This window comes from Dermacentor silvarum, chromosome 5 (assembly GCF_013339745.2).
Source record: "Dermacentor silvarum isolate Dsil-2018 chromosome 5, BIME_Dsil_1.4, whole genome shotgun sequence".
NCBI classification, from domain to species: Eukaryota; Metazoa; Arthropoda; class Arachnida; order Ixodida; family Ixodidae; genus Dermacentor; species Dermacentor silvarum.
This window is the reverse complement of record NC_051158.1, coordinates 169452920-169467993: the sequence shown is the minus strand read 5'-3', so window position 1 is coordinate 169467993 and position 15074 is coordinate 169452920. Positions and strand designations below refer to the sequence as shown.

Here is a 15074-nt window from a genome sequence, read left to right as displayed (position 1 = left end):
CAATACAAACAAGCAATAATTTCAATCCGACATCATAGGTCACATATGTGCACGTATAAATGTGGTAACACGAACAAAAGCAAACAGAGAAATAAGTCCTTACAAGCAGAGAAAAAATGAGAAAAGACAGGCTAAAGAGAACAAAATTTCCCTTAGCAGCTAAGTCACAATCAAGATGCAAAAGCCATACTTTGGCAAACATGCGCATTCAATTGAAATTATTTTGCTCAATCTCCAGATATTTCAATTCCTTGATCGTCAGCAATACCGATGGGATACTTACACATTCTTGTTCTACCACATTGCTGAATTCCTTGAATGACAGCAGTGCGTAAGAATTATGTGTAATTGTCCCCTCTCTATCACTGGCAATCAACAAAATATAGTTTCTGGCATATTGCTAATTTTGACTAAGCTAAGCGAATACTTTAGCTAACTCAGCACTAAAGCATAAGGAAAAAAATTGGCAATAGCGTTTCAATTATTTTTCTGCAGTGAAATACTCCGTGACTGTCATAATGGAGCTGCACCTCACCCACTAGCATTAAATAGCTGAAGGCCAAGAGTGCCCAAAAATTTGTTACTTAATCTTCACCGATTAGGCAATTTTATTTTTACTAGTTTATGGTGCTTCAGTATGTTCAGCAATGCATAGTTACATCTATAAGCTTCAATCATGATGATGAACAAGTTTAAGAACTGTATTTTCCTTTCATATAGCTTACCTTCCGTGTAACACAGTTATGGGTTGCAAATGTGTTTTGATATTTCGTTTGTGCTGTGAATTTAAAGAGTGGCATGGTTGCATGCACTGGACATGGCCATGATTATGTTCTTCGAAACAACACAGTGGCACCTAGGATGCAATCGATAATGATGATAACTTGCCTTTGTCAACACTGTGGGGAAGCATCGATGTTGCACGCACTGACACATCGAGTGATTGTGCGTATATTATTCTGCTTTCTGAAATGACAATGCATGGTTGAGATGCATCAACTGCATTCACTCTCTACTGCGCATAATGATGCAGGAGTGGAGTTACAGAATTCATGCTTCATTATTGTGACCCTATCAGTATGGGCAGTAAAGGAGTGCTGGTACATATTGAACAAGGAATTAAACTAGATGCATACACAGAAACAAGAAGTGCACAGGACGATGCTTCTAATAGAACAAGGAACAAATTCCTTATTTTATTAATATGAGCAACTGAAATTGTGGACAATTTTTGAAGGGCACATAACTTCTTCCAATTCATTTGTGTCTTGTTAATATGAAACTTGTCTGGACAACGGGCAGAAAAGCTGAAAACCAGTAGCAGCCCAAGCAGGTTCGCCTCGCAGATATAGGCAGGACCTCATCTAATTAAAAAGAGCAGGAAGCCCTGCCACACACAGGCCATACAGAACACCGCTCTCGGAATGACCACACCAGTCAGTGTCTCTAATAGCATGGCAATCGCATAATAGCTTTAAAAGTAATGTGCTCTCTAACATGTATGTGCTTTCCAAGGCAAGAACTGGGCCTTTCACATCTCTTAGTTGTTCTGCTGCATGCCATACACAGACGTTCATGGAGACAGAGCAACTGTTCATCCTTCATGCCAATTTTGTAAACAACCTATTGCTCTCCATACTGTACTCTAGAGCATGGTACAGGCCCAGGTGACCCGAAAGCTCAGGCCGCAGGCATGAACCCTGTTCATTAAAGGGCCTAATTCAGGCCTTTGAGCACATGCGAACATTACACATTGCATGGTCTAAAGCATTCTGTGCTAAACTGAAGTGACACGTGCAAAGAGCTGGCCTTTAATAAACATTAGCAAAGAAAACAGAAAACTGATAAAGAACCAAATTTTTTTCTTCACCACAAAAAAGAAGGTGGTTTCCACAGAACGAACAATAAATTATACAGTAAACCTCTCTTCAAACCATTTTCCTGTTACCACTTTTGTGACTGCACTTTTGCCACTTTTGATACTATTATATTATTTTAGTACAACGCAAGGGGCCTCTCTTTTTACTCGTGCATTTGTTTAATGCTGTATACTCACGAATTTGCCTGTCTGTTGCCAATGCGGGTAAAGCTACCACCGTGGATAAAGCAACACTGCATTTTCCATCTGATCACCAGCTACAATGCGCAAGACACCAATATTAATTCTCATCATCAACAAAACTCTTCCAGCGCACCCGCGCCAGGCCTGGTCATGCATACACAGGCCCTGGCAAAGCTTAGTAATGAACGCCCGGCCCCGACTGGGTTCGGACTTCATTAAGCGGGCCCACGCCGAAAAATCTGGCCCGTGCAGTGCTCTACTTCTGCTGGATTCACTTTATTTAGAAAGCTCTATCTTTGAAGAGTTCCGTAGACCCAAAGCGTGCTTTCCCAGCCCCTCATGGACCACTAGTCGCTTGTAATTTCACTGCAATTTTCCGGCACATTGCAGCAGCCTGACTAGTGCTTTAGGAGCCACATTTTTTTCTGAAATTTCAATTCCAGTATCGAACATAACACCCAAAAACAAACTATGTGTTTTTTCTCCTCAATAAATGTTTTTTCTTTTCATCAAAATATGTTACTGCAAACGACTTGCCTTCAAGAAAATACTGGTCGGAAACCAAAGGCACGGCTGCACTAAATCGGTTATCAGTTGTTTTACGGAAAAAAATGCAAACAAGGGGAATTTCACATAGTACTGATGTATGGGACAAGCAGCACCTAACCTAATGCTCATGTACGCAGTGCATGCCTTGACAATGCAGTGCAAGCTCATCCCACAATACTTCATCTTTCTTACCTGATCTATTATCCTATATACCTCGAAATAGTTAGTTTTTTCCGGTCTGTAAGTCGCACCTTTGTATAAGACTCAACCCCTCCACCCGGCAGCTTTTCCAGACAAAAACGTAAATAAGTCGCACTGGTGTATAAGACGCACCTCGTCGTTCGGTAAGCAATTAAAAAAAATTGTGACGTCTCTTTCCATGAACGTGGGTCACGCACAAGCGTAAGGGTGCTTCTAGTTCACTGCCAGTAAGGGTACCATATATTTCCGCACCAGGCGCATTTCTGCCATCGTGGTTGCCGCGATGTTCCGTATAAAGTCCAAGGGCGATAAAGCGTGATAACATCGTCCCCGCCCGCCATACTCTGTATGTGCGAGTGAAAGCGTGCGACGGTGAGCCGAATCTGGCACAAGGGAGGAAAGCGGGAAGGCAGCGCGGGAGGAAGGGAGGGGAGTGGCAGTTTGTACACTGGTAGCAACTGCGTAGTTTGCACAGCAGCGCGCGCTGTATCTTGACAGCGATGTGCAGATGCAACGAATTCAGGGTCGGCCGGCTCCCGGTCGACCTGCCGCCGCTTGCATTGCTACTCCGTCCTCATCGCACGGCGCTCGGGAACTCGATCATGAGAAGAACCCGGCACCTCGATAGCGCGCACAGAACACGCAGCAATTACGTCAACCAGTGCGCTTCACGTAGCCATAACATTGAATGCGTTTTTGACGACAGTTTTCCCGGAAAAAAACATTGTACATAAGTCGCACCGTTCTATAAGACGCACCGACGAAAAATTCAGAAAAAAAAACGCGTCTTATACACCGGAAAGTACGGTACTGAAGAACCTAGGTAGCTTACGTAAAATTTCCATTTTATTTTATCATTTTCAGTGAGATCAGAAAGTGTTCAGTTCAGTAAAAGAAAACATTTCATTAAAACTAGGACACTATTTCAGTACGTAAGCTTTGCTGTGGCCCAAGAAAAGATACACAAAGTTAGGTTTGGCCATTTAAAGCATAGCAGCAACACAGCCTTAACAGAGAACCAACAAACAGTGCCAGTTCGCTTCTGGCTTCTGTTCGATTAGGTAAGCAACAACAAAGCTTGTTACACTACACTGTGCCCTCTCCTTGAACCTTACTACTTTGCCTCACAAGACAGTAGCCCAAACAACTACAGCAGGTGAGGAAATTACTACACTGGAATTCCCCCGTCTCCAAGACTAGAACCAACCTAGAACCAGGAACTCACCGGCCGAAAAAATCTTCGACAGAAGGCTCCTCTGTAAGTCCTTGTTCAAACTTCGAACTTTTTCCAGTTCATCCTCAAGCTTCTTGCAGTTTTGGCAGGCAGACTCATGGTCCTGCTGCCCAGCAATGTGCTGTGCCAATTTCTCCTGTTTTATGGCTTCAAATTCCTTTTCTAGCCTAAGTAGCCTCATCTGCAGTGCATCGTAAGTTCCTTTCGGAACTATTTCTGCCGTGTCCACTATGCTTTCTTTATCTGATTCAGCCAGCAGCTCTACTTCGTGTTTCCGTTGAACGGTTCTCCTGAGCTTCCGTGTTGGTTCAGGCATCTGCATGTTGAAATCCAAAGAAAAGATGCCAATTGACATCACAACTTCTAGGTTCTTGAAAAATCAAATCTATATGACAATTAGAGAGGTGCACCCCTCTGTCCATTTGATTCCTGTTGCGCACCTCTTCCTAAGATAGGAAAAATGCAATGCCAACCACAGTACGGTGCATAAGTATGTGGACATGTGGTGTTTAAAATCCAAACAAGCTACAGAGTTCACAGGAAAATGGTGACAAAGTGATCACCTACGAGTGAACAAGGGAAGTCTCAGCCTGGACCCACCATTTCAATTGACTAGAGGACTGAAGACTGGCTCCAGGTTGAGACTTCACTTGTTCGCCTGTGGTTGATGACTGGCGTCTTGCACTGGACAATAACAGTGTGCCAAGGAGAAATCTTGCCACCGAGATGGTTGAAATGCTTCCACACAATTCACTAAGCGTAGGTCCAGTGTAGACTATGACTATAGTAAGCCACCACTATGCAAGCATTCATAAAGTGCACTGGTTAATGGTAACTATCAGTAATTCCACAAGCATGTTGCCTGCCACTGCCCTCTTTGTTTTCTCCTGATCATCACGAAGAGCATTGGTTAATGATAACTATCAGTGCATGCAACATGCATGCACATCAACGTTGAACCGTGAACTGTGCTGTATGCCACTGGGTGCACAGACTTGTTCAAACAATTCATCATAATGGCTTTTTGTCTGTGCCCCAAACACCATACAATGATGTTAACCCTTTGGTGGACACAACGAGGAAACAATGGTTATCTTGTGTAATAAACCTTTAGCGAGCTATTGATCACTTCTTGATTCCACAAAAATCAATCCGGATGCCGAGAAGTGTTTCATTACGAAAAATGAGTGGGACCTATATGCCCCATTGTCAAGTTAGGTCACTTTGATCAAGTGGGACACACATGTGCCACTGTCCACTTGAGGCAGTTCACATTTTTGTGAAATGGGATTGTGAAGACGACGAAGTGATTCAATAGCTGAACGCTTGCACTGTTGTCTGCGTTTTCGCTTTGTTTCGTTGCAATCTCTGGGAGCTGCCGCTCCCTCGTTGCGGCAATGGACGAAGATACTTCCGAGGACCTTCCTGGCGCGCAGCCGTCAGGCCGGCTTACGTCCAGGAAACGCGGGAGCCAGTCAAGTGACACGGACAGCGAGGCCACCGAGTTGTACTCGGACAGCTACGATTCCTCGGACGACGACTTCAAGGTTGTCATGAGCCGAAAGGCAAAAAGAAGACTGCTGCGAGCGTCATCGCCGGCAAGTGTCTCCACCGTGAAGGATACACCACAGCACTGGCCGCACACTGTGCTCTTCTTGCCCGTGGACCCCACGACCAATCTGCGGCTCCTGAACAGGCAGGTCCTTTCAACGTTACTCGAGGGTATTGTACCGAATGAGATTAAGGATGTGAGAATCAACTCACGGAAGAATGTCATGGCTGTAGACGTTTTCCATCGTAGCGCACTACAAAGCCTTCGGAATGTCACAGAAATTGACAAAGTACAAGTGCGACCACAGATTGCTACTGGCGGTAACGGCACTGTTGGCGTCATTTATGACGTCGACATTTCCATTTCGAGCGACGACTTGCCAATATTAATAAAGCCAGCAACTGAAGGCACGCTCATCGCTCATCTTACCAGACTCGGAAACACACGCTGCGTGAAGCTTGTGTTTGAGGGAGATTGCCTTCCCTCTCACGTCAAAGTTGGTCATGTCCGCCATCCAGTTCGACCATACATACCGAAGCCCCTGCAATGTCACAAGTGCTTCAAGATTGGCCACATAAAAAGCGTTTGTGCTAACAATGCCGTGTGCCCACGGTGCGCTGAGTCCCATTTGGAAGACGCCTGCCGCGCGACCGTCCTGAAGTGCCCTAATTGCGGCGGTTCCCACGAAGCCTCATCGAAGGATTGCCCGCGGGTGCGGAAGGAATTCGCGGTTCTAAAGCGCATGGTTCGGGATCATTCCACACACCGCGAGGCTGCCGCTACACTTAGACGGCGACGGCATCGCCACCGAAAAGCGCAACGTAAAACCGCACAAAGCAACACAACGTCTTCCGCCACAACGGCTGCTCCATCAAGGCGTAACGCGAACACGAAAGATGCCACGCAAGCGAAGAAAATGTCAAGTGTCGATCATCCTGAAGAGTGGCCCGCACTTCCAAGTGCACAACCTGCCACGGAGACACCTCGAATGCCACCTCCATCGACACCCTCACCAACCACTGCTCCAACGACTGATGATCGCCAAGTTATTATAATGTTGCGGTCACTGATGGATGCTATGCGAGTTCTACTCAACAACATGAAAACCCCTGCGGCGCAGAGCGCGCTGCAGGTGCTGGACGCCCTGGGTCCAGTGCTTGCGGCCCTAGGGTAAAGCAATGGCCCGCCAGAAGTCATCATTCAGAGAGGAGGTCCAGAATGCATCTGTCTTTGAATGGAACGCCAGAGGACTTAAGTCGCGTATGTCCGATTTTCGACAGTTTGTATTCGTAAATCAGTTTCCCATTATTGTCATTTGTGAGCCAAACCTGTCATATCCCATCAGACTGTCCGGGTATGAGTGCATTACGTCTTCCACCCAGGGGCAATGGAGCAAGGTTATTGTTTTCATACGCTGTGACTTGACATATGTTCATCACCCAGTGCCACCTGACACTGAAAACCAGTACGTGTGTTTGACTGTGAAGAAGAGCAAGGTCACCTTCACAATTCTGGGAGCCTACCTATCACCATCAAGTCGTCTAAACTGCGAGCGCTTACGGAAAATTTTGACAACGACTCCACAGCCATGGGTTATCACTGGGGATTTCAATGCCCACCATTACCTCTGGGGGAGCTCCAAAATTAACTCGAGGGGCAGAAGATTGGTGTCGATTGCTTGTGAACAAGAACTTTGCTTGTTAAATGACGGAAGCCCCACCTATCTGCGAGGAACGGCGTATAGTAGCTGTCTTGACCTCAGCTTTGTTTCGCGCTCCTTTAACAGAAGAGTGAAATGGTTCGCGGACTTGGAAACGCGGGGAAGTGACCACATCCCAACTTATCTCACGATTGAGGGGCTGACTAGCTCCAAGTGCTCCGGTGCCGTCCAATCCACCGACTGGCCGAAATTTAAATCAATCCTGGAAGACCGCTGTCGAGACGAGATGCCATCCAGCCTAGGGGACGCAATAAAAGGTGCCTTACAGGTTGCCACACATTCGACACTGAAAAGCTCCAAACGCACCGAATTCGACATCGAGCTAGAGAAACTTCGTGCACTTCGACGCCGTGCGGAACGAAGATATAGGCGCACAAAGTCCATTCATGATTTGAGATTGGCCAGACGCACACAGAAGAAAATACAGCGTCGAATGAATAAGCTGGCTTCACAACGATGGGCGTCTTTCTGCGAGTCTCTGGATCCGCGAAAGCCTTTGTCTCTTATATGGAGAACTGTTCGGGGCCTCCGTGCAACCCCTGGACAGCACCACCCATTTAATTCCCTCGCCCTTTACCTACAATGCAGCGAGATTGAAGTCGCAGAATCTTTCTGTAGGAGGATTGCCGGTGTAGCAAGTTCCACTGGAACGCAGACTCCTGACCACTCACCATCCTCACGTGATCCCCGTATGGAGTGCCCTTTTTCTCTGGACGAACTTGAAGCTGCGCTCGCTTTATGCAGGCGTTCCTCAGCCCCAGGACCAGATGGCATTACATACCGCGCTTTGTGTAACCTTGGTGAACGAGCTCGAATGGCACTCTTGCTCCTGTACAACGACTCGTGGCAGACAGGCACCGTTCCCCAGGAATGGAAATCAAGTCGCCTGATTCCGCTCCTCAAAGCTGGCAAGTCGCCTTTGGACATTTCGTCATACCGTCCGATCGCGCTTGCAAGTTGTGTAGGCAAAGTAATGGAACGGATGGTTCTAACACGACTGGAGTGGTACCTAGAGCACTATCAAATTTACCCAGACACGTTAACAGGATTCAGGCGCGGCCGTTCGTCTATAGACAACGTTGTCGATTTGGTAACGTATGTCGAATTCCAGAAGGCCTGTAAACGCTTGTCTGCTGCCTTGTTTCTAGACGTTAAAGGAGCTTACGACAACGTCACCCATGAAGCCATCCTTAAAGCGCTAGAAGTAATAGGACTTGGTGGCAAGACATACCTCTGGGTTCGCAGCTACCTACAGATGCGATCATTCTACGTGCTCACCGGGGATGGCCCGACACCCCAGTATTACAGTAGCCGCGGAGTCCCTCAAGGCGGAGTACTAAGCCCGACGCTTTTTAATCTGACCCTTATTGGACTAATCGAGAACCTGCCAAGCACCGTTCGACTCTCTATCTACGCCGACGACATTTGTATCTGGACGTCGGGGGTGACACGGCTTCAGCTTCGCGCTCGGCTTCAGAAGGCGGCTTCATCGACATCATGCTACCTTCGTAAACAAGGACTGGAGGTGACGTGGGAAAAGTGCGCAGTGGTGGCATTTACGCGGAAGCCAATGTCTGCATACGGCATATCAATCAACCGACAAGTGATATCGTTCAGCAAGAGTCACAGGTTCTTGGGAGTTGTGATTGACAGAGATCTGTCCTGGACTCCTCACGTCAACCACGTGAAAAAGCGCCTGATGGCTATTTGTCATCTGTTCAAGTTCCTTGCAGGAAAGAACTGGGGGGTATCCACACAACCCATGTTACAGCTATACAGGGTGTTGTTTGTTGGGTTCCTCCGGTACAGCCTACCTGTTATATCCAACACCTGCAAAACTAATTTGCGTACAATTCAGAGCATTCAGGCGCAAGCTCTTAGGATATGCCTTGGAGTACCACGCAGTGCGTCAACGGCTGAAACTATCGCCATTGCTCAAGATTATTCTATCACAACGCACATCGCCATCGAGACAATGCGTGCACATGTCAGGCACATTGCCCGGACTCCTTGCCACCACCTCGCCGCACTCACCGTGGAAAGACCCCGCACGTCATATAGCACAACTGTTAGTGCATATCGTGCCTCGATTACATCGGGGTACGCACCTCCGGTCAGGCTGGTGTCTCCTCCATGGTGTTTGTGCCGCCCTGAAGTCCGACTTAGAATTCCAGGACTGCAGAAAAAGTCAGATTTATCACCGTCTGCACTAAAGCAATTGAGCTTACTTCTGTTGTACGAGAGATACAGCAGTCACGTGCACGTCTATACGGACGGATCAACTACATCGACCAGTTCTGGCGGTGCTGTGTTTATACCGACGAGAGGATTAACAATGCGATTCAAGACCTCACATGTCACGACGTCCACGGCTGCAGAGCTCACGGCTCTGCGCAGTGCACTTCAATTTATAGACGCAGAGAGTCCTGGCACATGGGCCGTGTTTTCCGACTCGGGACCGGCTTTACAAAGTATGCAGGCAGTTCTCCGACGTGGAGCTCACGAACAACTAACGTATGAAGTTGTCAAACTTCACCACGACGTCAAACAGAAAGGCCACGAAATTATTTTCCAATGGCTACCTGGCCATTGCGGGATCAGTGGAAACGATCTCGCTGACAAAGCTGCCCGAGAGTCACATCAAGAACAACACAGCGTTCCCATTCCTCTTTCCAGGACAGACGCCGGAAGGCAGCTTCGTCACCTGGCACGCAAGCTCTCTCTATCAGAGTGGAACACCCCAAACATAAGGCGCACGAGGCTACACGAATTGAACCCTTCGCTCCAACTCCGACCTCCACCCGGGATTCACCGACGTGAGGCATCGCTTCTATACCGGCTGTGGTTGGGAGTGGCTTTCACGAAGGCGTACTGTGCTTTGATTGGAATGACCGAAAGTGCCACGTGCGACGACTGCGGCAGCGAAGAGAACATAGAACATGTATTGTGTCACTGCGTTCGATTTCAGTCGGAAAGACAAACTTTATCGAACGCATTGCGACGACTTGACGATCGACCGTTGTCTGTGCAGGTGCTCCTTGAACACCGTCCCCATCGCTCGTCAGCCCACAAAGCTGTGAAGGCACTGTTGTCTTACTTGAGGACGACTGGCCTATGTGAACGCCTTTGAATTGCTAAGGCCCTCCGCGTGCGTGCGCGAACTCACCGTGTCCTTCCTCCCCCCCCCCTCCTCTCTCTATCTCATCTTTCTATTCCCTCTTTCCCGTCCCCCAGAGTAGGGTAGCCAACCAGACGCATTTCTGGTTAACATCCCTGCCTTCTCTTTCTCTCCTCCTCCTCCTCCTTTGTGAAATGGTGCGAAGCAAGTTGCACACAGCGGAACGTTGCATACATTGTACATATACTTCGTGCGCACTTCTTTTTTGCTAGTTGAGCACCAGCGGCACCGCCATCGCGTGCCTGTCAAGTTTGGGTGGTGAGTGTTTCAGGAGAATCGATGTTTCCAGAGAACTATCCGGAAGGCTCTCCGAACGATGCTCATCATCACTGTTGTTAGAGTTCCCTGGCAAGATCCAGAATAATTAAAGTGCTCCTTGGGCAGTGAGACGCTTCTTCTTATCTTTAGGAAAAGAAAGATGCAATCAGTACGGACCGAACAGCCCGCACGCTATACTTAGCGCTAAGCCTAACCTGGAACAGGTGAATCACACTGGTTTTCGTAAAAAACGTTCCGTTTTTCTATGCACGCTAAACATCACAAACTATAGCTGATAGTTTGTAAGTGGTTACTGTAGTGCAAAAAACACAAGATTTACTCGCCAGACATTCTTTTTGCTTGAAAGTAGCTCACAAAAACACAGAAAAACAGAAAAGCGGACATGAAAAAACAAAAACTGCTACTTGTCTTGTTGCGAGCTTCCACTTGGCGGAAACGCTATGAAAGTGCATACAGAATGTTGTGGTATACTCAATAGATAGAGTTAGTGGCTTGTATGTGGTAAAGCGAACTCTCTTAAGGAGCGACAGCACCGGAAACGGGGAATGAAAAATGGGACGTATATGTCCCGCTGTCCAACAAAGGGTTAAAAAAATCAACCTAATAGCTGGGTACATAAGTATGTTTGCATTCAACTCATAAAATTGAGGCTCTGCCAACTGAAAGAATCTGTGAATTCCAAGTAAAACACCATAGCCACTGAGCAATCGCATGTGGTCTGAGAAGCTCTGTGGGCATAACCATGCTCATCAGAAATAACTACGAAAGAATTAAAAGGAAATAATACACCACTAAAGTTACTACTTGCTAGCAAATGCATTGGCCAGTAAGATGAAAAGGAAACAACACTGCAACTGCACAAATATTACTTCAGCATGAAGCTACTTTAGCATAATATATTACCTTGTCCTTGCCGTTAGCCACCCTCTTCTGTACTGCAGAGTTCGGCACCCTCCTACGGCACCCGTCGCTGTACGCTTTGGCAAACGTGTCCATTTCTTCCCTCGTCTCTGTATCACGAAATAATATATGTGACTTGGTACTTGAAACAAGCAGGGTAGCATTATACTTGTGCGAGAAACAGAGTGACTGGCACAGAATTTATATTCATTTTTATCATGCAATGCCTACAAGCAATCCAAAAGGTGGTTACGATATGTTGCAGAAGTACTCTGTTGCGATCTAGTTGATTCATACTAAACTGCACTGTGTCTGTCTTTCGTTCTGCCTTTCTTCTATTTTGCACAGTACATTACTTGTTCTTTTTTGTTACAATAATAGCCATGCAGACTCCAACACTCTGAGCATCTATGTCAACAGAGAGCTTTAGAAGAAGGGTCAAAGGAGCTATTCCCTTGTGTAAGGTTTTTGAGATCAATGATCTCGTTATGCTTTATGATGCAACATTACACTTTTCTGCTCGTACTAAACACGCTGCAATGCAAGGCCTGCACTTCCTCAAGTCTCCAACACATTTCTGCAAGTGGTACACAACATTCGGTTTTTATCAACTTCAATATGCATCTGTGGTTTGAAATGGCACTTCTCTATATCCAACAATGAAACCATCAGAGAACGGGTCCAGAAAAACGTTTTTTAGCATACACCATTCCTTTCGCTTACACTTGCTAACAAGATTCGGGAAAGTGGGTGAATGCACACAAACGCACAAAAAAGAAAAAGAAAATGCTGTCGCATTTACAACAGTGTGCTTCACGGGAGTTGCAGAGGAACAATGGTGCACTGCGATATTTAGCCTCGTTAGTCTTGGCCTCATGCGCCTCGACTAGCCACCGTTTTTACTTCGAGGAACGATTATGCAGCAGCAATCTTGCAGCAAAAGGGGCGCAAAAACAAGTGTGACCGTGTGAATCATCAATGAAATGACAGAAACCGAGAGGTTGTGCCGAGCTCCTTATTACAATATGACAATGCAGAGGCAAGGAATGTAATTAAATTTCTGTACCGCATGCAGATAAAGTTCATAACGGCGTGTCACTCACCAGCTAGGTGAAGTAATGTGGCACCATAGTACCCGCCGTGTGTGTCTTCATCGCCACACCAGAAAGAGCTTGATAGGTCATGTGCGCGTCGAGATCCGCAAAATTCCTTGGCGTGAATTCTCGAATTTCGCTTGTTTCTAAAATTGCCATGGTATAGCCAACATGGTACTCCACGAGTGCACACACTTTGTCTGCCAGTTGGTCTCAGCACAACATTATAAAATAAAGAACCAACAAAATAGAGAACACACGCTGTCAGAGGTACCTACTACTACGCGACCAAATATAACTACGCGACACCAAACTGAAGAGAGCAACGACGTTTTGCACCGGATCTTGGTTCTGTTATTGTTCTGTCCTACTGAAACGCAATTTCTATTTACACGTTTGTACTTAAAAATAGCTCAACGTTCTGCAAAACACAAGTGGTTTTTCTGCACCTAAAGCAATATGTAATTTAAAGAACCAGTCGAGCAAAACCCCAAAATATGTACGTGTCAGCTTACTTTCGGTCACTTAACAATGGTGCACTAAACGTTGTGGGAACACTGACGTGAATAGTGACATAAGAGCCAGCTGTGAACGAGGAAGCTGACGGACGCGCGAGCGGTGGCGCGAGGAAGGCACGAGCTGCGGCTGGGTGTTCTTGGGCGTGGCCGACTGGGACTGGAGCTGTGGCCGTGGACCGCGGGACCGAGGCGTTTTTTCACACATTGGCGCCCGTAACGTAGGGCCCCGGTTGCGTTCCAGGACCGACCATGGTCGTGGCGAGGGCTGAAGGTTCCATGGCTAGAAGCGGCTCCTACCCGGCCATGGCGCGTGACCATTTCCGCGGTGCGAGCTGTACCTCTGATGTCCGGTGACGAGCACTTTCGCCAGTTCCTCCTCCGTCACCATCATCGAGCGTGGCGTGGGTCCCAGTGGTGGCGTGGTATTCTATGTGCTGCTGTAGCTCCCGGCGCCGCCGTTCGAGAAGGGCATCGCCAGCGCATGTGACATCATGCGCGCGATCGCGCCAACACCACCTCAAGAACAGCTCCGTCCTTCAGTGCGTCGTTCTCTGGTTCTCTGCTGCAGTTGTGGTGCGGTGTGGTCTCTGGTGGCAAGGCATTGAGCGGGCGGCAGCTCCTTCCGGCGACCTGCTGTGTGCACTCGTCAGAACGAGGTCGGAGAAGAAAACCAGACCAGGTGTGCGCCAGGAGACGGTTTAGGGCCTTTAGTTTCTAGAAGACCTCAACTCCCAAGCTGCACCGTCATGGAAGCCAGTCAGGTTTAGGGCCTGCAGGTTCCTGGAAGACTTCGGTGACTCGATCTTGACGGCTCCGCCGATCCTCGTTGGGTGCATTATCAGTCTCCAAGGTTCGCCCGCCGGCAGGAGTGTCATGTCGTCGCTGCCAGCCACAGTGGGCCAGTTCCGTCAACGCCTTCGCAGCGCAGCTGCGGGGAAAAGCGCTGGCCATGGAGGAAGGAATGCCGCTGGTGAATGCTTGCACCCGTTGTGCCGACGACCAACTACACCACCCGCCGCTGACTCGTCGCTTCTCCTCGTTTTGTGCCTTGCGGTGCGCACTCACTGTGACGACGTGGCGGAGTGAGCAAGTGATTTTGCAACGCGGAGCGGCAGTGTGTGTGTGTCTTTCATTTCGCCCATGATGATTCGGCATCTCTCGTCGTCTGAGCTGCCGGGTTCGACCGCCATATTGCCAGCCAGTGCTGTCAACGCCCTCGCAGAGGGAGGGGCAGTGTGGGAACGCTGACGTGAATAGTGGCACAAGAGTCAGCTGTGGACGCGGAAGTTGACGGACGCGCGAGCGGTGGTGCGAGCTGCGGCTAGGCGTGCTTGGGTGCGGCCGTGGACCGCGGGACCGAGGCGTTATTTTACAACGTACAAATTACGATAATGCTTGTTTTCTTGCGACAAATTTTGGTTTATATTTTCAGATTACAACGCTCGCACCGCAGATGAGAGTTGTGTCAAAACTGTCATCCCGACCTGTTTTTGACAGCGTTAGGAGAGATGATGTATTAAATTAAATGGGGCTAGAGATGAAGTTGGTGCAAGGTCATTCAGAGATGTGTCATTCACTGAAGAGCAAATGAACTTTGGGAGCACGTTCTAAGGAATGGTGCAAGTTGGCAAGCGTACGACGCCTGTTTGGTGCCAGAAAGCGGAGCCTGTCGACACAGCCCATGCTGTAACCCTTTGCAGTAGTTATCCAAATGAACATCAAAGAAAAACATTTCGGCATGCTTCCGTCATATCGCAAAGATTAGCAGAACATGTTATACAGGCCGT

General features: G+C 47.8%; 1 protein-coding gene across 10 annotated transcripts in view; it reads right to left on the bottom strand.

The window, feature by feature from the left end:
- The window catches only part of LOC119453884 (uncharacterized), a 231062-nt gene that overhangs the window by 13977 nt on the left and 202011 nt on the right, over positions 1-15074 (bottom strand). For 4 of the 10 annotated variants that reach the window (XM_049666972.1, XM_049666973.1, XM_049666975.1 and 1 more), the window contains 3 exons: positions 11679-11785; positions 4038-4362; positions 889-966 (listed from right to left, as the gene is read on the bottom strand). In XM_049666972.1, the coding sequence (XP_049522929.1) occupies positions 889-966; positions 4038-4362; positions 11679-11785 (510 nt within the window). Of the gene's footprint in view, positions 1-888; positions 967-4037; positions 4363-11678; positions 11786-12778; positions 12916-15074 lie in introns of all 10 variants that reach the window. The other 6 variants (XM_049666976.1, XM_049666980.1, XM_049666978.1 and 3 more) reach the window with 2 other exon arrangements.